This window comes from Pseudorasbora parva, chromosome 3, assembly GCF_024679245.1.
Source record: "Pseudorasbora parva isolate DD20220531a chromosome 3, ASM2467924v1, whole genome shotgun sequence".
Classification (NCBI taxonomy): domain Eukaryota; kingdom Metazoa; phylum Chordata; class Actinopteri; order Cypriniformes; family Gobionidae; genus Pseudorasbora; species Pseudorasbora parva.
The window spans coordinates 32,601,371-32,623,547 of NC_090174.1; the positions used below are offsets into that span (position 1 = coordinate 32,601,371).

At 40.2% G+C, this 22,177-nt stretch overlaps 3 protein-coding genes and 1 pseudogene across 4 annotated transcripts in view; 2 read left to right on the top strand and 2 right to left on the bottom strand.

The window, feature by feature from the left end:
* Window positions 1-4,818, top strand: part of rnf214 (ring finger protein 214) — a 28,719-nt gene extending 23,901 nt beyond the window's left edge. For both annotated transcript variants that reach the window (XM_067438471.1, XM_067438470.1), the window contains exons 12-16: window positions 2,641-3,215; window positions 3,404-3,521; window positions 3,620-3,769; window positions 4,226-4,318; window positions 4,407-4,818. In XM_067438471.1, the coding sequence (XP_067294572.1) occupies window positions 2,641-3,215; window positions 3,404-3,521; window positions 3,620-3,769; window positions 4,226-4,318; window positions 4,407-4,469 (999 nt within the window). In that variant the 3' untranslated portion in view covers window positions 4,470-4,818. The remainder of the gene's footprint in view (window positions 1-2,640; window positions 3,216-3,403; window positions 3,522-3,619; window positions 3,770-4,225; window positions 4,319-4,406) is intronic.
* Window positions 4,819-5,086: 268 nt separating this feature from the next.
* On the bottom strand, window positions 5,087-7,092 carry apoa1a (apolipoprotein A-Ia). The gene is made up of 4 exons (XM_067438472.1): window positions 6,990-7,092; window positions 6,732-6,783; window positions 6,397-6,541; window positions 5,087-5,856 (listed from the first exon to the last, which is right to left on the bottom strand). The coding sequence occupies exons 2-4, from the start codon at window positions 6,772-6,774 to the stop codon at window positions 5,256-5,258; spliced, it is 789 nt and encodes a 262-aa protein (XP_067294573.1). The 5' UTR covers window positions 6,775-6,783; window positions 6,990-7,092; the 3' UTR covers window positions 5,087-5,255.
* A 2,359-nt stretch (window positions 7,093-9,451) lies between these two features.
* On the bottom strand, window positions 9,452-16,386 carry pafah1b2 (platelet-activating factor acetylhydrolase 1b, catalytic subunit 2). The gene is made up of 6 exons (XM_067438474.1): window positions 16,001-16,386; window positions 15,422-15,502; window positions 15,195-15,284; window positions 10,824-10,940; window positions 10,607-10,729; window positions 9,452-10,476 (listed from the first exon to the last, which is right to left on the bottom strand). The coding sequence occupies exons 2-6, from the start codon at window positions 15,497-15,499 to the stop codon at window positions 10,198-10,200; spliced, it is 687 nt and encodes a 228-aa protein (XP_067294575.1). The 5' UTR covers window positions 15,500-15,502; window positions 16,001-16,386; the 3' UTR covers window positions 9,452-10,197.
* A 1,252-nt stretch (window positions 16,387-17,638) lies between these two features.
* On the top strand, window positions 17,639-20,368 carry LOC137071638 (uncharacterized; annotated as a pseudogene).
* Window positions 20,369-22,177: the final 1,809 nt, after the last annotated feature.

Sequence of the window (22,177 nt, forward strand, 5' to 3'; positions counted from 1 at the left end):
TTATTAGCATCAATGTTGAAGACCTTTTTTTCAACAATGTGAAATGTAAAAGCACAGATTTAAGGAGTTTGTCATTGTACTGTTTTGTTGTTATGTTTTTCATTAAGAATAATAGGCTAAAGAACCCACCATTCAAGCAACCCGCCACTGAATTGGCGCTAATTCTAAACCGAAACTAAAAAGGGCATGACCGCACTCTCATTCGTTCACGGCCGCTCAGTGCACAAGCAATGTAATGTTACGTTGAGGGAAAAATTTCTTACCGTCACATTCCTAACGGGTAAAAACGCTAATACATTTTGATTCTATTAGTCTATTTTCCACAATGACAAACGAACGCAACTTACCGTATTTTCCGGACTATAAGTCACACTTTTTTTCATAGTTTGGCTGGTCCTGCGACTTTTAGTCAGGTGCGACTTGTATATCAAATTTAATTCATACTGACTGACAAAAATAAACATATAGCCGCGAGAGGGCGCTCTATGCTGCTTCTGTAGCCGACCCCTGAAAAAAATGACTGAAAACAGAAAAAAACTCTTAACTGAAATATTAACTTAACGACAACAATTTAGAAAGACTGAAAACAAACAAAATGCCCCCATAAAGAAAATCTTATTCTACAAAATACAAACTGCATGTTGTAAAATATGCAGCGGAGATCGATTTACACAGCGTTCGTCTCACGCGTCTCCCGGCAGAGAGTTCAAGCATCTCTGGACTCGTTCCTTCAGCTCTGGCCATCTTGCTTACTGTCCGCGATTCGCTTTCTTTGTTTTCTTCATTACAGTTAAAGTAGCCTCTGCTTTTCGCCGGTCCCTCACAAGTTTCTCACTCACTTCACACTTTCTTTCTTCTGCTCGGTTATGCACAGTGAGCGGGTGTGAGCGAGTGCAGGCGAGTGGGTGCATGCATGCATGCGCACGCGGCTCCCGCTCTGCTTCTGCCCTAATGCGACTTATAGTCCTGTGCGAGTTATATATGTTTTTTTCCTCTTCATGACGCATTTTTTGACTGATGCGACTTATACTCCGGAGTGACTTATAGTCCGGAAAATATGGTAACTCAAAATGCAAGCTCAGGCATGCACTTCTTCTATATAAGCTCATGCAGTTGTGCACTCTAGACAGAAACTACTCGGAACACAAATAAAAAGCAAATATATTTATTAAACATAACGAGGTTGGTTTCCTATTTAACTGTCCGTGTTGAGGGGGATGCTGAGTTTGCGGAAAAAAAAAAAATTGAATCCCAAAATTGTAAATCGAATACCAACCCACCGAACGAATATTCCAATATTCAATTATTCTGGTCCAGCCCTAGTTCAAACATCGCCCATCCTGTCTAATTTATATATAGAATATGTTTTGTGAATATAATGTGACTCTTGATTAATTGTATATATATATCTTGTATCTACAAACCCGATTCCAAAAAAGTTGGGACACTCTACAAATTGTGAATAAAAACAGAATGCAATGATGTCAAGGGTTCAAATTTCAATATTTTCTTCAGAATACAACATAGATGACATATAAAATGTTTAAACTGAGAAAATGTATAATTTTAAGGGAAATATAAGTTGATTTTAAACTTCATGGCATCAACACATCTCAAAAAAGTTGGGACAAGGCCATTTTTACCACTGTTTGGCATCCCATCTTCTTTTTAAAACAGTCTGCAAACGTCTGGGGACTGAGGAGACAAGTTGCTCATGTTTAGGAATAGGAATGTTGTCCCATTCTTGTCAAATACAGGCTTCTAGTTGCTCAACTGCCTTAGGTCTTCTTTGTCGCATATTCCTCTTTGTTGCGGCAAATGTTTTTTGTTTCAATGGGGAAAATATCTGGACTGCAGGCTGGCCATTTTTTTGGGGGGGGGGGTGTCCTTTAGGCCTGTCGCGATAATCAAAAAAAAATGAGCGTGATAACTTTTCCACCCACGATAATGTTTTTTGTTTTTGGTTGTTTTGCTCATTTATTGTGGATATTATTATTTTTTTCCGTTTTCAGTGTTAAATAGTCTTTAGAAATAAAAGTTAATTGATCTTTGAAAAGGTGTACCTGCATTATTATGCCATTATCATTATTTTAGATGAAAATGGTCTCAGAACGACAATATTATCGTTTATCACAATAATTTCTTGGCCAATTTTTCGTCCAGCAAAATCATGAAATCCAAAATAAACCAATATTTGGCATGAAATTTAAAAATGTCTCGCTTTTATCATTTGATATGTTGTCTATATTCTATTGTGAATAAAATATAAGTTTATGAAATTTGCATTCCTTTTTTTATTCACAGTTTGTACAGTGTCCCAACTTTTTTGTAATCGGGTTTGTAATATATATCTTTTGGTTTGCGTTAGTCAAATTCCTAATTAAGTTCTTTATCTTTATATTTGTAGAATATACTGGTTTATTAAAAATAAGCATTTCTGTATGATTATGTAAATATAACATGCCAATTACCTCTAATATGGTGGTGCGTCATCTTTTAAAACAGAACTGCATGCTCTGTAGAGTTGCTGCTTAGGATAGAATACAGTTTAATTGTATTATAATTATTTTTCATAGTTTAAAACTGAAGAATGTAATGTATATTTTTGTGACATTTTCTTTTATCTTTCGGTTTCCGAAGTTGGAGATGATAATCAATCCACTTCAGAATCCTGCTTCTCATCCAGTTTTCAGCAGTGGTCCACCAACTACCACAAATTCTCCTCCTATAGTTCATCCCCAATTCCACCCCTCGGTCACACCACCGCAAAGAGGCACACCGCCACTTTCAGCCCCGTCTCCTCAAAACACACAATATGCACCCATTACTATAGGTACACAATCTGCACACGTCCCAAACATTTATGTCCCTATGACAACTCATGCACCTGCCCCTCAAATCCCTATGCAAACCATCTGCAGGCCTCAAACTTCATCCTATGCTCCTGTCACGCCAGCCCCACATATCCTTCCACAGACACATGGAGGCGTCTCCCTTGCACCCTCAGTTGCTTTGGCAGGCACCTTTGTTGGATTACCAAATAATCAAGGAGCCAGTTTTCATCCCCAAGCTGCAGTGCGCCTTCCCCAAACAGTCATGCAAACCACGTCTACACGTAACTCCTCCCCCCAGCCCCTACCCTCCAGTTCTGCACCTGCAGGCAAATTAGACAAGCTTCTGGAGAGACTGGGCTCGCATTTCCCACAATGCACAAGGTACTGAGATTATACACTCACTGTAATCATAAGCTTGGTTACTTTACAATAAATTTTTAGCAGACAATATAATTTTAGTAGAATTTTTTTGTTTTGTTTTTGTCCTGTTGACAGTTTGTTGATTCTGAAGTTGCCAAAGATTAAGGATTGCTTTCTTAAAGTGGCCTCTCTGTTTCTGTCTGTATTAGAGATCAGTTAACGCGTGTTCTACAGCAAATCAAGAGTGAGCGCGGTACTATGGCTGGCATGTCGATGGATGATCTTACTCAGCAAGTTGCACAGAGACTTGCGCAGAACCAAAGACCGGTGCGGCGGCACACTCCTCTCACTCTTCCTCATTGTGTTTTTGTTGTTACTTTCCTCCTTTGCATCGTTTGAATAATTTCTTTACTTTATTGATTTAGCCACCAGGACCTATAGCACCTCCGTCTGGATCTAGAGCCTTTCCTGCTTCAGTTGGCCCAATCCAGCGTCCCATAGCCCAGCCACAGCATCCCATGCGGCATCATTTCCGTCCCCCGGTTGCTCAGGTTTTCCACACAAGACCCCCACAGGTAGAACCCTTTTTCTTAAATCACATTTAACAAAATACACTGGACTATAAGGGAAAGTGGGGTAAGCTGTGCCATATTTTACTGTCCCTTAATTCCTTCAAGGAGGAATGATACAAAGATAAAACCTAATATACTTAATGCAGGATGTCTGCTATGACCTTAAATAAGAAAGCAGAGTCATAATAATAAGACTTGGGTAAAAAGTGAGACAAATTGCCCCACGTTATATGTGGAAGTTTTTGCAGTTTGAATAAAAATATGCACATAATTTTTTTATTTTTGAAAGAAAAAATTACTCTTTTGAAATCTTAAAGCCCTACTATATTTTACTTCCTAAAATGTATCCATAAACAAACCAGGAAACAATCAGTAATCAGATTATTTGAATGTATTGAAACAGGTTTCATTATTTTTGGAACCATATAAACAAACCTTTCTTCTGTCTCTCTCTGTCAGTCTGCTATGCGGAAGTTTTGTTTGATGTGTCAGAATCCTGTAGAAACTGGAAGTCAGTACAACACAAACTGCTCCCATACAATGCACAAAGAAGTGAGTGTGAACATCACAAAATACAAATGTAAGCACATTTTTTGCTTTGTCTGTGTTCTAATAAGTTGTCGTTTCTGCTTTCATTTAGTGTGTCAGTGTTTGGCTCAAGTCCAGCAAGAATAACTCTTGTCCTTTCTGCCCATCCAAATGAGGACTGAGAAAACAATCACACCTATAGTTGAGCCAGTACCTGCAAAAAATTAAGTGAATTAAGTATTATAATTCCATAATAACTATCTGGTTAATGTTAGAATACAAATTGGTCCATTCCTGGTCAGAATTGATTATTCTTATAAAGGACAGTATGTTATTACACTAATTTGTAACTTTGCTTATCAATGGAAATCCTTGCTATATGAATTGTACATTTTCAGTATTCCTTGTTATTCCAAAGATTTAAACTTTAACCTGAAGTATAATCCTCATTATGTAAGCTTTTCTAAGGGTCATGTAATATGCACACAAAATACAAAACAGAATAAAATGTTTCTGTCATTTCAGTTTTTCTAAGTTATATAAAACTTCTTAACTGGAAAATGTTGCTGGCAATTTTGCTGTATTTTATTAAACCAAGGATCAACAGAGGCCTTTATGTGGAGAGTTATACACATTAAAGAGGAACAAAATAATTGATTCATATATATTGTGTAATCACTTGTAGTCATCCTTTTTTAAGATTTATTAAGATTAAAATTATAATGTTGAAAATAAAAACTGTATTAGCATAATATACGTTTCAGAAAAGAAGAAAACACTTACTCAAAGAAATCATTTTTGTGCATTTTATTTGCATTGTTACATCAAAGATAATTTATCTTGAAGGAACATAAACATTCATCACACAACCCTTGCACCTACAATCCTTGTCACCAAACACTAGAAAATCTATTCTTTGCTGTTGTCTGAGGATCCGAGTGTGCAAAGTCCTTGTGCATTTTTATGCCTGGACAGCCTTGGAGATGGTCTCATACACCTGTTCAAACCTGGCCCTCACATTCTCCATGTAAGGCTCCATGCGGGCTTGGAGGTCCTGGGTGTGTGGGGTGATCTTCTCTCTGGCCTCCTCGACAGCCTTCACCAGCTGTTCCTTGTATTCCTCAGCATAGGGGGCGGCCATGGTCCTCAGCTCCTCCAAACGCTCGGTCAGCTTAGTGCGTACGGCCTCGACCATCGGCACAAGCTTGGACTTGGTCTCCTCAACGTTGCTCTGAATCATCTGCCTCATGTCATCCAACAGGGGCTGCAGCTTGGCACGCATCTGCTCAGCATTTTCACGGTTCAGGGTGGCATACTCCTGGTAGAGGGGCTCCAGCTTGTCACGGTACTCATCAAAGTGCTTCTGCAGCACCTGGTAAAGCTCAGCGCGGTGGGGCTCCAGCTTGGATCGGATGTCTTCGATGTCGGTCATGACGCGCTCACGCAGCTGCTTGGTGTTCTCCTGGAACTGGGTGGAGAAGGTCTCAGCGTAGGGGGTCAGAGTCTGGGAGGTGGTTTGGGCATATTCCTGAAGCTTAGTCAGGCTCTCTGAAAGTTGCACCCTGAAGAAAACGGAACATAAATTTAGAATACTCAAACACAAACTGCTTTAGATAAAGCTGGAGGTGAATGCCAGGAATCATAAATCACACTGTGCTCATTCACGAAAGCCAGAGGAGAACTGGCTTCCTGACTGAACCTGGTTTCTCCCAAAGCTTTACTCTGTAGTATACTGTCACCTAATGAAGCTTTGATTCCTTGGGTTCTTGTTACTGTTGCCTTTGAAGAGCTGCTTATAGCTTAATTGAACTTGTTTCATAATGAATTAGCTATGCAGCACTGACAGAGTTATTTAATTAACATTACAGCTGAAATGAAATTTGTTTCGTAATGAATTAACTTTACATTCACTCTTATTTCCCTGAGTGTGTGAAGCTGCTTGGAAAACATTCTGTATTGTATAAAGCACTATATACATAACTGATTTGATTTGAAAAAATCAGATGCAGAAGACAGACAGTAAAAAATGACATGACAGAGCAAAGGACAAAAGAGTGAGAGACATGAAAACGTAGAGGTTATCATGCTCACGTGTCTCTTACTTGTATTGCTCATAGTCAGTTCCATCCAAATTGTCGAGAACCTTCTGAGCCTGATCCTTGACCTGGGTCAGGTACACCAAGGCTGCTGACTTGTAGTGCTCCAGCTGGGAGGGAGCATCAGCCTGCATGAAACGGGCCTGGGAACCTATGGAGACAGGAAAAGCTTCATAAACCACAGTAAAGACTATCTCAAACTTTTTGTGAAAATGCATATGATGTAAAAACAACTGTCACCACCAAAAACCAAAGCATTAAATTCAATAGTTTGAACTTTTAACTCTAAAGAAAACTGAGATGACATTTAAGCGAAATGTGAAGCAAGGCATGTTACTTACCCACGGCCAAGAGGAGAGTCAGTGCAAGAGCCACGAATTTCATGGTTGCGCTCTGAAAGAGAATACACATATTCTACCATCAAATGAATTTTGTCCAAGGTCTATGTAATAAAAAAAATAGAAAAGAGCAATATTATAATATTATCAACTGTGTCTTTGCTAATATCTATGTTCTCTTTGTTTCTATATTTACTCCTGCCCTCTGTATTCTGAATAGTCTTGCCCCAATCCTCCTCTCCTGCTGGTTTGAGCTCTTACCTGAGTGGTGCTGCTCTGAATGTTCGAGGACAGACAGCAGAGGCAGAGGTCTTATATAGGGCAGGAACGGTGCATGTGGAGTTGGAACCCTGTCCTCTTACACATCAGAGGTTCAAAGGGTAGGTGCAATAAGAGACGCCTAGATATCTAGACACGTTAATGTACTGTTAGACTCCAAACAAATTACATGTGAAGTATTCTATGATATTATTTCTGTCAGATAAAATCTTTTAACTTGAATTTAGTAAACAATCTTCTGAAAGTCATTTTTCAGACATTGCTTTGATAATCCACTGTGAATTAGATGTTAAATTGCATCTAAACAATGATTCTGAGGACAAGTATTTAATTTATTCTTCCCTAATACAGCAGCATTGGGGCAGGAAACTGTAAATTCAGTAATGTCAATGTGATTCAGCAATTAAAAATAGATTTTGACAATTAGATTTTGTTATGCTTGTTGCAGAACATGGCATTTATTAGCTTGTGATTAAGCAATTTGTTATTGAACAGAACAAATCTATGTGATTACATCTCAGTGTCATAACAGGTTTGGCAACGTGTAGCAAACCTTGATCTCCACCTCCTTCTGCTCCAAATCAAATTTTATCAACTGTTGTCATGGGAAAAAGTCCATCACCAGTCAGGGGTCATTGATCAATGCGTTATCTTTGTCCCTTGATTTACTCAACTGTACACATTCTCAAGTAAAGTTACCTTTATTAGCTTATGCTAAGTGGCATTTTGACTGAAAACTAAGGACATTAACCATAAAACTGATATCTAGTTACAGAAATGTAACTAGAAATATATATATATATATATACACTGTAAAAAATTATTTAGAAAAAAAGTTACCTGGTTGCCTTAAAACTTTGAGTTCATTGAAATTAAAATTTTGAGTTAATACAATGAACATTTTTTGAGATTCGACAACCTTTATTAAAATATTATTAAAAGATTTTGTAAGCGTATTGGGTAATTATGTGTTTTATTTCTGATGACACGGTGAAACATGCCAAATAGTGCGTTTTCATGATTTATAAAAATTTTTTATGTGGTTCAGATACAATAATATTTTGAGTTTCTATTTATTAAACAAATGTCCCCAATTTTTTTATTTCAATAAACTCAAAATTTTAAGGCAACCAGGTTACTTACTTTTTAAAGTTAAACTAACAAAAAACAACTTTTTATTTTTTATTTTTTACAGTGTATATACAATGACTAACTTCCTGCTACACTACACATGTGCTGGACGTAAATTTTAAATAATGATTATTTAAATAAATCAAAAAATACACCTAAAACAACTTTAATATGTATAATTTAAAAACTTTTTTTTTTTTTTTGACAAAGTGCATGTGCACGTCTTTGAAAAACTCTATGAATATGTCAACCCAGTGTAGCTTTTAACTTTTTTTGTAGACTTACCACCTTCTCTCTTTACAGAGAGGGTCAAACATGGGTTATGAGAGCATTGTATGCTAACATACAGAGAAAGATGTTATCTAAGTGGCTTAAGTCTGTATCATCAGAACAGAGCTCAATGAGCTTGTCATCATCAGCAGTAACTTATCACTTAGAGTTCATGCAACCTGTAGGAATCCCTGTCATTATCAAAACCCAAAATGTATTTCAAGCAGAGCATGCCTTTGCCCTGTAGTAGCCTACTTTGTGAACTGTTTTCAAGAGCTGCTTCTCAATAAACCATTTTTTGTTTTCTCATTTTGCAGACTTTTCATTTATTGCCCATCATTTAATATATCCTTTCAGATAACAGTAAAAGAATATAAACCATATTAGGTTATCTGCATAGTTCTGCAGTAGGTTATTTTTACAGGTTGCTGTGCTATGTCTCCCTCTACATGTCAAATGAGGTTACTAATTTTTTTGTTGTTGCATGCTGGAACAGGTTGGAATATCTATCAACTATTTGCCTCCAGTATGATACATGGTCCTCCTGACTTTTCTTGTTGTATAGTGCATGTGTGCTCACATTCTATTATTTGAGAAAGATCAGTTGCTGAATATTCAAGCAGACTCTCAAAATAACATTGAATTTGGATGCAGAAAGTCGTTTTTCTGTGAATCTGAATTAAAGCTTTGGTTAAATGTATGATAGCATTCTGACGCTGCAGAAGAAAGTGAAATGAGTATCACATATTAACAGCATGTGAATGTGAAAGAAAGTGTACACATGAGCTTAGATCCCTGTTAATTTATTGGAATGCTTGGATCTGAAGCATGTGGCAGTTGTGCCGCAGTAATAGTGCACGCTTTGCGGACCATACAAATAATTATGGATGTTGGTTTCTTACACTCGAACACAAAAACATTCACATACACTAGCACCAGCTTAATAAGCACTTGCACAGAGTACATCAATACTAACAGATTATATATATATATATATATATATATATATATATATATATATATATATATATATATATACACATATATACATACACACACAGATAGATGCGCACGCACACACACACACACACACACACAAAATGTATATATCACTATATTGCTCTACCATACTTACTCATACTCAACTCTTCACATAATATTTTACAGATTGCTTGGACATGTACACAAAAACATGGATGCAAGTGAGATAAAAATTAACACTGAAAACCTTTGTGCATTAGACCCTTAAGAGGAGGAGCTTTCTCAAACCCCACACACAAGGAATGATATGGTTTGATCACTCCAGTCTTACATTAATATATCATATGTGTGTTACTGTGAATAAAGGGTGAAAGAGGAGGTTTTAGATGCTTCTGTGCCAAAAAATAAACAACCAAAATTTAAAATGGGAGTAAGACATAAGCATATATTTCAAAGGCATGATTTCTCTTGTGTGAACTGAATCATGTAGCTGTCATTATAAAACAGCTGTGAGTGTGACTGAGTGCATGTATGAAGGCACAGAGAAGCTGGCAGAGTAAGTGCTACTATTAAAGGTTGTTCAGACTGTGACAATGGGATTTTGAAGAGATTCCAGTCCCGCTAAGCAACGCGTCCTAAGAAAAACTATTTCTTGTCAAATATTTCTTATCTATTCTTCATTCTCTTACTGTTGTCTATTATGCATTTTAGATACATATACACAGTTTATACTTTTCATATAAAATTGGCCAATGTCTTACTGGTCTTAACCCTGCCTCTCCAGTGATTGACCAACATTGTGCCCTTTTTAAACCAGTGAGGCCCGCCTCTCCTGAGGTGTTTCCTCCAACAGTTGAAGCAGCAGCTCATGGAGAGTTGTCGATATGGTCCTGTATGCACCAGCGGTAAGATGCAGGAAGTCGAACATGTCTCGAGAGGAAATAGTCCCATCTGAGTGGACAAAACTACTTCCCACATCAAGTAACTGAACAGGGCCGAGTTGAGGAAGAGACACACGGAGTAAATTGTTCACTGATGCATTTTTCTCCCTCAGGGGATTAGGAAACTCTCCCCTTGGCAACAGGCCCTGAATAACAGGAATTACGACTAATCAGCTTTGAGAAATAAATTATCTAAAGCTGAATTGCTGAGAGTTTATACTTTGCATACACATTCATTACAACAGCACAATAGACATGGCGATTCAGGTAACTCACCAAAACAATAATTTTGGACTTGGGGAGGTGAGTCAAAAGTAACTGGGCAATGGCCAGTATTCCTCCTGCAACTTGATCTGCAGTGTGCTCATGATTATTGGTACCTACCCATAAAACCACCACCTGTGGAAAACAAAATGGTGTACTGGTGAACACATTTCGCTTTATGGTAGATGTTGTTAAAGCTATTTACAAAAAAACAAAAACTCTTCCGCACCTTGGGACTGATGTTCTCCAGTTCTCCATTCTGTAGTCTCCACAGCACATTACAGGTTGTGTCTCCACCAATCCCAAAGTTCAGAGCATGAAGAGGTGAGAAGAGTTCCCTCCACACCTGAGACCAGCACCAATAAAAGGTGCAAACCAAATGTAAACCAAAATATGTACATTTATTTGAAACAATTAAATGCTGATTATTATTTATAGCAAACAATAACCTGCAACAGACACAAAACAGGTATACAATATGTACAACGTGTATAAGCAAAAGAGTCATACCTTTTTCATTTTGGAAAGGTAAAATTTGTATTTAAGCGTCATTATTGCAATGATATACTATTACACGTATGGATAATTACAAAAATAAATAAATAAACATGACATGAGTTTATTTTTTAGCAGCTTAGAGACTACTATAGTTACTGTACATACAGTGGGCTCCACAAATATTTGCTAAATTGACTGTACATTTGTTTTTGCCATTTCCCTTCAAATATTTCTTTATTCATTCAAAATATTTACAAAAAATCCTAAATTTTAATTAAATTAAATAATTCAAAGGGAAAAAAATTCTTCTGAAATATATAGCCGCGTTTCCACCACAGGAACTTTACCCAGGAACCAGGAACTTTGGGTGGTACTTGGTGTGTTTTGACCGCAGGAACCAGGGTCTAAATGAAGTTCTGGGTAAATATTTCCCCCTCCAAACGGCCCTGCTCGCGAGGTAGTACTTTTTCAAAGTTTAGGAACTTTCGAGGGCGGGACTTGGGCGCTGAACATGCTGATTGGTTTAGCTCACGCAGCATTTTATTTCAACCGCCATTTTAAAAAGTCTTTTGCGAGGTTCGGTCTACGTTCAGTAAATATCAGTCTTGCTCTCTGTCTGATGGCGCGCGTTCGTCTCAGCCATCTCACCTGCAATGTCCGTAATAGCTGATAATAATATACATTCTCATTTTAAATCTAGCTTTACAAGCTTTCTGAATATGCTGCATGCTGCTGAATCTGCATATTAGTGCTCTTTTCTGTCGTTGTTAATTACCTCTTAGTAAACCTATACATAACCAGCTAAAGCAGCACAGCTTGAATCTCTTCCATACTCGTAATTAATTTTTTTTTCACCATGTAAACGACCTGACCGATTACTTTTAAGTGTGCGTCCTTACATTACGTGACAGCGCGCCGTGCTCATGTTGACAAGAGAGGAAAGCTAATTTTTCTGAGGGGTAAACTTTTTATTTTGTAAGTTATGAAGATAATGTTGGAATAATGACACAGCGTATATTGCCCCAGGCAGTTTTTACTTTAACTGCGCCTGACAGAAGATTTTTTTTTTCTCTGAGATGATTATTACACTTTACAACAAATAAATAGCTTATATAATACTGTATTAGTCCTGGTGGCCGTTAAGAGTTGCTATGGCTACAGTTAACACATTCCAGCTGCTGGAGAAAACAGCGGCGACATTTTTGATGCGGCAGACAAACTGCGTGTGACAAAATGATTGCGATTGAAAGTCATCACATGTAAACACCCGATCGGTTTAGATAACGTCTCATGTAAACAGTCCACTAAATCTTTCAATCGGTACACACAAAAATTATTATTGTCTGTCACTGACTTGGAGGAGCAGTCGCGGGCAGTCCTACATCACCGGACTAATTTGCCTAATCTTCATGGAACTTTATCGCGGTGGAAACGCAGACAGCTGCAGTTCTGCTGGGGGGGGGAGAAAAGTTCCTGTAAAAAAGTTCTGTATTGTAGTATTGGCACCCCTTATTGTATTGGCACCCCTTCATTTAGTACTTTGTGCAGCCTCCCTTTGCCAAGATAACAGCTCTGGATCTTCTCCTAAAATGTGTAATAAGTTTTATTTACATATGGCAAGAAATATTCCTCCATACAGGATGTCTGGATCTCTTCAGATTCAGAAGTCCATTCTTGTGGAATCTTTTCTTCCGCTCATGTTTTTATGGGGTTTGTTTGGGTCAGGGGTCTGCTATGTCAAAGGCAAAACCTTCATTCTGTGGTCAGTGAATTGTTCTGTTGATTATTTTGATATGTGCTTTGGATCACTGACATGCTGGAAGACCCAACCACGGCCCAGTTAGGTGTTGATTAAATATCCGTTGGTACTTGGAGTTTATGATACTGTGTATCCTAACAAGTTGTCCAGAGTGTTTGGAAGAAAATTAGCCCCATACCATTTAAGATCCCCTACCATACTTCACAGTGGGGATGAGGCACTTTTACATGTCTAGCTGTGTTTTCACTGCAGGAACCTTCCCCTAGGAACTAGTTACTTTGGGGTGGTACTAGGTGTGTATCTACTGCAGGGACCAGGGTCTAAATTAAGTTCTGGGTTAACATTTCCCCCTCAAAAAGTCTCTGCTTGTGAGGTAGTACTTTTTTAAAGTTCAGGAACTTTTGGGGGTGGGACTTGGGCGGTAAATATGCTGATTGGTTGAGTTCACGCAGCATTTTATTTCAACCACCATTTTTAAAAGTCTTATTTAAAAGTCATTTTTAAAAGTCTAAAAGTTTTCTATTTAAATCAACAATGAAGTTTATGGACCAACAAAGAGGTTCAGGCATTATTACGCTTATATGCAGAGGACAAATTTTGTGCAGTCCTATGACACTGGACTAATCTCCACGGTACTTTAGACTGCGATGGAAACACAGACTGCGACAAGTCTGGGGGAAAATGTTCCAGGGAAAAAAGATCCTGGGACAAATTGTTCTAGATCATTTTGGTGGAAACGGGCCTATTTTGTTCTTGTCTATTTTAAACCCACCTCTGGTGTTTTCCCAAAAAACTTTATTTTGCCAAAAAGCTTTATGTCATCTGACCATAAAACCCAGTCTCATTATCTAATAACGTTTGGCGAATGCGGGCATGAGATTGCTGTTTGATGTCACCAAAAGCTTTTTTATTGCAACTGTCCCAAACAAGTTGTGGTTATATAGGTGAGGTCTGAATACAGTTTGAGCTTCTTAATTATTGCCCATATAGTGGAAGCAAGTATTCCAACAATGATAATAGTTTATTTCTCTTTATTAGACTTCGCAAACATTAAATGCCTTTTACCAAATTAAGTGCAAATTCAACTTGTATTTTTTGTTGGATCTGGCAGGTTTGAACAGTATGTTCTTATCCAGTATGTGTCTGATGAAGTCCTGACTGGTGTATGTATTTAATAACTTCTGATGAGGTCCAAATTTTCTGTATTTATTTTCCACGGGGGTTTTACCTTTATTTTGAACTTAATTGTGTTGTGTTTTAGGCTTAATGGAATTTTCCGCCAGTACATTATTTGTGTTTTTTATTATTTATTTATTTTTAAATAATTTTGCCACATATATTTTAGAGGAAATATTTATTTAATTTATTCTAGGGCTGCAACAACCAGTTGATAAAATCGATAATAACTAATAATAAAAATCAATAACACTCATTATCGATTAGTCAGGTCTGCCCTCTGTGCAGAATAAGCTTCCACCAGTCACGCCAAATGACAGCACTGAATAATGCATTTTTATAAACAAAATGTGCATCTAGAAACAGTGGAGTAGGAAAGGTACATGATCAAAACGCACAAAACATGAGAATTGTTTATTTTAAGCTTCAAGCGAGAGTTTAACATACCCTGTGCTGTAAATATTTGCTGTTGGACGCTTAATTTAGTTCAAGTCAACATGCAATTCAAATATTTTATGAGAGTAGTAACTGTAAAGGGGCAACAGCATGTAACTGGAATATAAATTTAAGACGTTTCTACAGGATGAAACAATGACAGTAACTGTGTCCAGCAGTTCCAACAGAACATTCCTCTAATCTGCTAACACTGATTTGTGTTTTTGTTTTTATTTAATATAATTTTAATGTATGGATTAAAACTTATTTTTCTTAGAAACTTTTTTTCCACATAAAGCACAAACAAACCCTTACGAAAATGAACCATAGTTCTGTTATAGTAAAAAACTGGATATAAATACATGTGAAATGTCATATAGCGCTTCCAAATATTTCAACAACAACAAAAACACACTAGTTTTATATAAAATATTTTTATATATGTTCATAATTGCAAATGTTAATTATATTTCAGCTTGCAAACCACTTAGCCCAATACCATTACACAGTGCATTTTTAACATTTTATACACTTCTGCTCTAGCGCACTGTTCTACTTTTGGAAGATTTTTGTAAGATAGCCTAAGTATGGGAACAGTAATAGTTTGTTCTATCTTGGATTCACTGCTTCTGCTATTCTGATTTGTATTTGGAAGTCTTACTGAGCAAATGGAATCGCATCCGAATAGTTCTCCTCTATTATGGATCGACTCATTAACGAGATAACAATCACCTCGTACTGTTGCATAAGCTGCACCATTGAGTCTCCCACAAACAGAACATCAGGCTCCGCATCCTTGCACTCCTGCACAAAACGGTTGTGCTGCAACAACACAGAACAAATCCGAGCATGTTACACTAATCCTTAATCGGACTGAGGTGTTATGAAAGATGTAGATCTGAGATGTACCAAGTATGCACAATGACTACAGAAGACTAGTCTTTCGCAATAGAGCACACCTGTGACATCCAGCGTCCGTCTCCCTGCACGTCGATGACAGGCGCAGGTTCAGCAGCGGGATTCTCCTCAGCGCTCATTCTCTACAACACAAACACAGGTTGTAAACCAACAAAACTGATGAGCAGCTGTGCTGACGTAATGGAAATGAATGGCAATTGTTGACTAGTTCAAACTGAGTCCAAATATCGTAACTGTAATAATATTCTCTCCGAGCAAATATAGATAGCCTAATGGAAAGGGAAGTTTCGCGCGTGCCAAGCACGCATATCAAAACGCTAAGTAAAGCGGCACAAAGGGCGCGTTTTGCTTTTAGTCCTGAGGAGGATGAGGAGGATGAAGATAATGGACCCCGGATGAAGCCAAAACACAGCAGATGTTGTGCAGTAAAGATTAACGCTTCATAGAAGTGCTTTAGTGACTGCTACTGACAGGGCCAGTGATGATGATCCCAGTAATGATTAGCTGGACGGTATAGCTACCGAAGAAGAATGAATCAACTGCCGGGACAAAAGGAAAACATTCCTGGGTGCATCACGCACACACACGTCCTTCTCTATGCACACCTCCTCTTGACTAACCTGGCTACAGGGTTTGCAAATCCCGTCTGCAGTGAGTAAGCTGCGGGTGTGTGTGCAGCAGGGCAGGGCTCCCTCAATCACGTACAGCAGCACCGCAATCGACTGACTGACTGTCCGGGGAAGATGCAGATGACTGTTTCTGCAGCCGCGCACCTCGACTTTGCTTATCCAGCTCTCCCTTTGAAAGCAATGCAACCTTAACTGACTTAGTCCACACAATAATAATAATAATGTTTATTGTTTTAATTCTGTGGGTATATAGCGCGTGGACTATTAAATAAATCACAGTAAATGTTTGGGTTATGTAAACCGAATAGCATCCAACCAAACCGCCTCCCCACTTCCCTGCGCAACCGCCCTCGCACTTTCTGGAAGCCTCACTTCCGCCTGCAGCCATCGTCACGCACTTCCCATTCAGCGCCGTACCGCCTCATGATGAAGGGAAATATGCACGGTCTGATCTGAATGAAAACCGCTATAATATCGCTAGAGTTTGCCAACTTAAACAAAAGAAAGGAATGTTGGTGATTTATAGGAAAACAAGGGGGGGGGGGGGAAGCATTCTAAAGTCAAAATATCTTACAGTACAGTGTGTCATGTGTTTTGCCAGAATTCAATGCTAAAATGAATCTCAGACAAACACATTGGGTTTGCTTAACTTATTAATGAAAAATGTAATTCTAAAAATAATTCCAAATCGTATCAACACTGTGACTAAACAAACTAGGAACAGTTTTTAAGTGTAAGTTTTATTATAAGTTAGGCTATATTTTATTTTAAGTGTAAGTTTTATTATAGTAGGCCTAGTATAGGCTACTTTACTTTTCTAACAAACCCAATTGCCATGTAATGTGCAAATAAACAACTCTGATAAGCCCAACTTATTTATTTTTTTAAATATATAAACATAACTTATTAAATAGACTTATGTGTAGAAATGTTATTTTAGTAATGTTACAATTATAACCACATTGTAGGCTATGTAATCTAAGCAGTGTGTTACACTATTAAAAAATTACATTGATTTAGGTTATAAAGTAGACTACAATATAATCTATAAGAATTTCATCTTCCGTTTTGGCCATTAATAAACAACATCTGCACGAAACATAATTTGTTTAGTTTGGTCCTCTGGATAAAATGAAGGTGTTTTTTCCCTCCTCAAATGTGAGCTCCAAATTCTAAATATATGGGCCATAAAAGCCTGATATCAAACATAAAATTTGGCCTGTGTCTGTTGTGTCCCAAAGGACGCACTATAAACTGATGACGTGTCCAAGTAGCACCAGAAGGTGTATTCAAACTCTATCCCATCTGGCACAGCCAGTGACCTCCAGGAAAGTCTGGATGACATCCACGAATAGAGTGGTGACGGCTGGAGAGACAGCAGACAGCTCGGAAAGACGGCAACCGGGGCAGGGAGGGCTAGCCCCCCGACCTGCAGCTCCTGAGAGGGAGCACCCACAACAAGCTACGAAGAACCCCACAGAAATATACCCCCAGGGATACCCGAGAGGGGGGGAGAATGAGCATCCCAATCGGACGGAATTACCGGTAATGACCCAAGCAAATGGACAACGGAATACGAGCGCAGTCTGTATTTGCGGCAAGGTCTGCAAAAACCTGAAGGGCCTGAAGATCCACCAGGCAAAGATGGCCTGTCTCAGGAGGGATCAAGTGAAGCTACGCTCAGGTACGGCAGCTGGGGCAGCAGTTACTGTCGCGCCGGCGGCTGAACCTGGTGAGACGGAGGAGGATCCGGGTCCGGAATCTCCCCACAGTACCTGGAACCTCCAAGCTACACAAATCCCCCCACCAAGCAGGAAATCGGAACATCGCAGGGTGAAGTGGCCTGCCGCAAATAATAAGGAGTGGCTTAAGTTGGACGAGGATGTAGACAAGTGTCTGGAATCCATCTCAAAGGGCAGTGTCGACCAGAAACTCCAGACCATGTGTACCATCATAATGAACATGGGGGTAGAGCGGTTTGGTGTCCAGGAAAAAAGAGGAGATAGGAATCCAGCGAAGCTCAACAGGCGAGAAGCCATGATCAGTCAGCTGAGACAAGAACTAAAATCCCTGAGACGTCAGTTCAAGATGGCCAAGGAAGAGGAAAGGACTGCCTTGTCAGAACTCACAAACATCATAAGGAAGAGACTCATCTCACTGAGGAGAGCGGAACGGCACCGAAGGAAGGGCAAGGAAAGGGCTCGGAAACGTAGTGCGTTCATTGGCAATCCCTTCAGCTTTATCAAGGAACTACTGGGTCAGAAGCGAAGTGGCCACCTCACTCTCCCGGTAGAGGAGATTGACAACCATCTCCACACCACTTTTAGTGACACCTTGAGGGACCATGACCTTGAACCTTGCAGGGATTTGGTGGCGCCACCTGAACCAGGGATCCAATTTGACAGTGCTGAACCCACGCTGAAAGAGGTGAAAGAAGCCGTTAGAGCGGCAAGATCCAGCTCTGCTCCCGGTCCCAGCGGGATCCCCTATAAGGTCTACAAGCAGTGCCCGCAGCTCCTCAGACGTCTCTGGAAGATCCTGAAGGTGATCTGGCGGAGAGGGAAAGTCGCTGCGCACTGGAGGTATGCTGAGGGAGTCTGGATCCCGAAGGAGGAGGGCTCTTGCAACATCGATCAGTTTCGCATCATCTCGCTGCTCAGTGTTGAGAGCAAGATTTTTTTCAAAATCGTGTCCCAACGTTTGACAGACTTCCTCCTGAAGAACTCCTACATTGACACCTCAGTCCAGAAGGGAGGAGTTCCAGGAGTACCTGGATGTCTGGAGCATACAGGGGTGGTGACACAGCTGATCCGGGAGGCTAAGGAGAGCAAAGGAGATCTGGCAACTCTCTGGCTTGACCTGGCCAATGCCTACGGGTCTATTCCACACAAGCTCGTTGAAACCGCACTGGTAAAACATCATGTTCCTGTCAAGATCCGCATCCTCATCATGGACTATTACAACAACTTTAGTGCACGAGTCTCTTCAGGCCAAGTAACATCCTCCTGGCATCAACTTGAAAAGGGGATAATCACTGGCTGCACAATCTCGGTATCTCTCTTCTCATTGGCCATGAACATGATTGTCAAGTCGGCCGAGGTGGAATGCAGAGGTCCCAAGTCAAAATCTGGGACCCGTCAGCCCCCCATAAGAGCCTTCATGGACGACCAAGTTGCATCTTCCTTTGAGTGGACTAGCAGAGGAGTTTAAAGTCACCCGGTCCAGAGAGGTATTGATGTACAGGGACTCAAAAGACACAAAAGTAGCAGCAGCAGGAATCCTTGTGAAGACCGGGAGAAAGTGGCAGGCGCAAGAAGCCGTCACTAAAGCTGAGGCACGACTAAGGCACAAAACGCTGCTGGGCTCCGTGGCAATGGGAAGAGCAGGTCTTGGTTGTTTTCCCAAGCCACGTTACGATCTGGCTCGTGGAAAAGAGAGGCGCAGACTGATTCAGGACGAGATACGAGCAGAGGTGGAGGAAGAACGCTATACCAAAATGGCCAGTATGTCCAAACAAGGAGCGTGGACCAGGTGGGAACATGCAGATCCACGCAGAATAACCTGGGCAGAGCTCTGGAAAGCAGAGCCATTTCGGATCAAGTTTCTTGTCCAATCCGTCTATGACGTCCTCCCAAGCCCAGCCAACCTGCACACCTGGGGCCTGGTAGACACTCCCGAGTGCAAGCTGTGCCAGAAGAGGGGCACACTGGAGCACATTTTGAGCAGCTGCTCAAGAGCGCTAGGGGAAGGGCGGTATCGCTGGCGCCACGACCAGGTGCTAAAGGCCTTGGCGGACTCCATCTGCACAGCTATCCAGCTCAGTAAGACCCAGGCAGCCCCCAAACAGACAATCACCTTCATTAGAGCTGGGCAGAAAGAACAATTCCATCGGCATAGCTCTACGGGGGGGCTCCTCTCCACTGCTCGTGATTGGCAGCTTCAGGTTGACCTTGGAAGACAGCTTAAGTTCCCAGGCAACATCACAGTCACTTCTCTCCGCCCAGACATGGTGCTAACATCTGAATCTACCAAGCAAGTGGTTATCCTGGAACTAACTGTCCCCTGGGAAGACCGTATTGAAGAGGCCCACGAGCGCAAGAGGGCTAAGTACGCAGGGCTCAGCTCGGAGTGCCGTTACAACGGCTGGAAAACTCACTGTGAGCCAGTCGAGGTCGGGTGCCGAGGCTTCGCTGGCCACTCACTCCTGCGAACCCTCAAACTCCTTGGGGTGAAAGGACTGCAATTGAAAAAAGCCACCACGAACATCTTAGAGGCCGCAGAGAGGGCTTCCCGGTGGCTGTGGATCCGCAGGGGGGATCCGTGGAGCAACATGCCACTTGGACACAAGCCGGGGACTGATCACCCCCGGTTGGGTCGCCCGGGTGAGGGTGTATGAAGATTTAAGACCCGAAACACCCCATGACCCCGGGTTTTTCACTGATGACGTGTCCAAGTAGCACCAGAAGGTGTATTCAAACTCTAGCCTACTATATAGACCTGCTGTATTGTGCTCATTTGTTGAGGTTATTTTGTCATTCAACATCGGAGAATTTCCAAAAATTGCCACATTTAATTTTTTGAATTTTAAATTGGGATGCACCTTGTGTTTTTTTTCTCTGCCAGCAAAAATCATCTCAATAGTCAATCGAATCTAAAGCATCAAGCTTTGTGTGTTACCAAGCAACGCAAAAGTAAATTGGGGCCTCATATGTGAGCAGAGGAATTTTCAACATGTTTCTAATTCCAAACACAACAACAAAACTTTTCCAAATTCTGTAAAATACATATTTGCATAGTGCAGAAACATTTGACCATTATTCAAATAACACTTTTTTCTTTTTTTTTAAGCCGCAGGTTTGTATGCAGTATTGGTGAGAGAGAGTACAGTATTGACACATTGGGAATGAATTTGTCTAGTCCAGTGTTTTCCAACCGGGGTGCCGTCTGACGAGAGCAGGGGTGCCGTGTAACGAATCTTTAATATGGGTTGTAACTTGAAAATAACACTTGTTTCTGTCGATGGATACACGTGCTGGCTCCTCAGTGATACATTACAACAGTGATAATAAAATAAAAACGTGGGCAAAACTGTCTCTCTTTGTAAACTTTGTTCAATGCATGCGAGTGCTGCCTTATGTTCAAATGAGAAGTCAATTTTGCCGTCATAACCCGGGTGTAGTGCCAGAAAACGCGAATGAAAACTTACGCGCGCTGTGAGAAGATCTGTCTCTGTGCACTCATCCGAAAGCCCACACACGTCTCACAGCGAGCAAATATTGAGTTCTTTTTCAAGTCTTGCATGTGAACGGACAAACTCACACAACAAGTATGTCAACCTATCCATGACTATCCACGCAGAGCAGACCAGCAGTCTGTATGTCTTAAGTGAACTTTGCAGTCGAAAAAGACGCATATCCGTGCATTAGGTCTTAAAGGGGCAGTAGCCTTTACTGCTGTCTATTTAATGTCAAACAAAATCACTCACTGCTCTTGATTGCATAGATTTTGTAAGTTAAATAAGGATTAATCTTTAATTGAAACAGTTAAATATGCAGTTATTTTACATTTGATTACTTTATTCAATTTCTGTACCTGAAAACTAATGTTAGACCTACCTGAAAAACATAAAAAGCATTGTTTATTTTATTAGTATCTTTGCTCGATAGTATTTATTTGTGTTGCTTGTATTTAAGTTATTTGATCTTATTTTCTTTATCTTTATTTGAAAGTAGTCCTTTTCCCCCCTGAACATTAGCCTAGAAATCTAGACGCACCCTAGCGGCAGCAAATTTAATTTGCCCGCAACTCCATGTATGTTTCGCTGCAGCCAGGAGACCTGCAGGTGGGAGGAGCTTACGCTGCAAGTGGGTGGAGCTTATGCCGCAAGTAGGAGGGATTTTGACAAATGTGCAAGTGGGAGGGGCTTATGCCGCAAGTAGGAGGGATTTCACAAACGTATGTGGAAATCCTTTTCAGTCTATGAGAAATCCCCAAGCGTCATTGAGGCCGAGGACCTCATTGTGAGAGGAATGAGAGAGGCAGGAAGTAACGACAGTAATGAAATGAGACCATTAAATATCAGGTTCTATATCATGGTTTAATTTCTTACGTCTTTGTTATTATCGTGTGTCCAGACTGGCTTTCGACGTGACTTCATCGTTTACATTG

What these genes read in the sequence shown, in the direction of transcription:
- apoa1a (XM_067438472.1), bottom strand. Translation starts at nt 6,774, where the DNA reads ATGAAATTCGTGGCTCTTGCACTGACTCTCCTCTTGGCCGTGG. An exon ending in GACTCTCCTCTTGGCCGTGG is followed by an intron (nt 6,542 to 6,731) that starts GTAAGTAACATG and finishes CTGTCTCCATAG; the next exon opens with GTTCCCAGGCCCGTTTCATG. An exon ending in ACTGACTATGAGCAATACAA is followed by an intron (nt 5,857 to 6,396) that starts GTAAGAGACACG and finishes CGTTTTCTTCAG; the next exon opens with GGTGCAACTTTCAGAGAGCC.
- pafah1b2 (XM_067438474.1), bottom strand. Translation starts at nt 15,499, where the DNA reads ATGAGCGCTGAGGAGAATCCCGCTGCTGAACCTGCGCCTGTCATCGAC. An exon ending in ACGGACGCTGGATGTCACAG is followed by an intron (nt 15,285 to 15,421) that starts GTGTGCTCTATT and finishes GTGTTGTTGCAG; the next exon opens with CACAACCGTTTTGTGCAGGA. An exon ending in AGTCCAAAATTATTGTTTTG is followed by an intron (nt 10,477 to 10,606) that starts GTGAGTTACCTG and finishes CCTGTTATTCAG; the next exon opens with GGCCTGTTGCCAAGGGGAGA.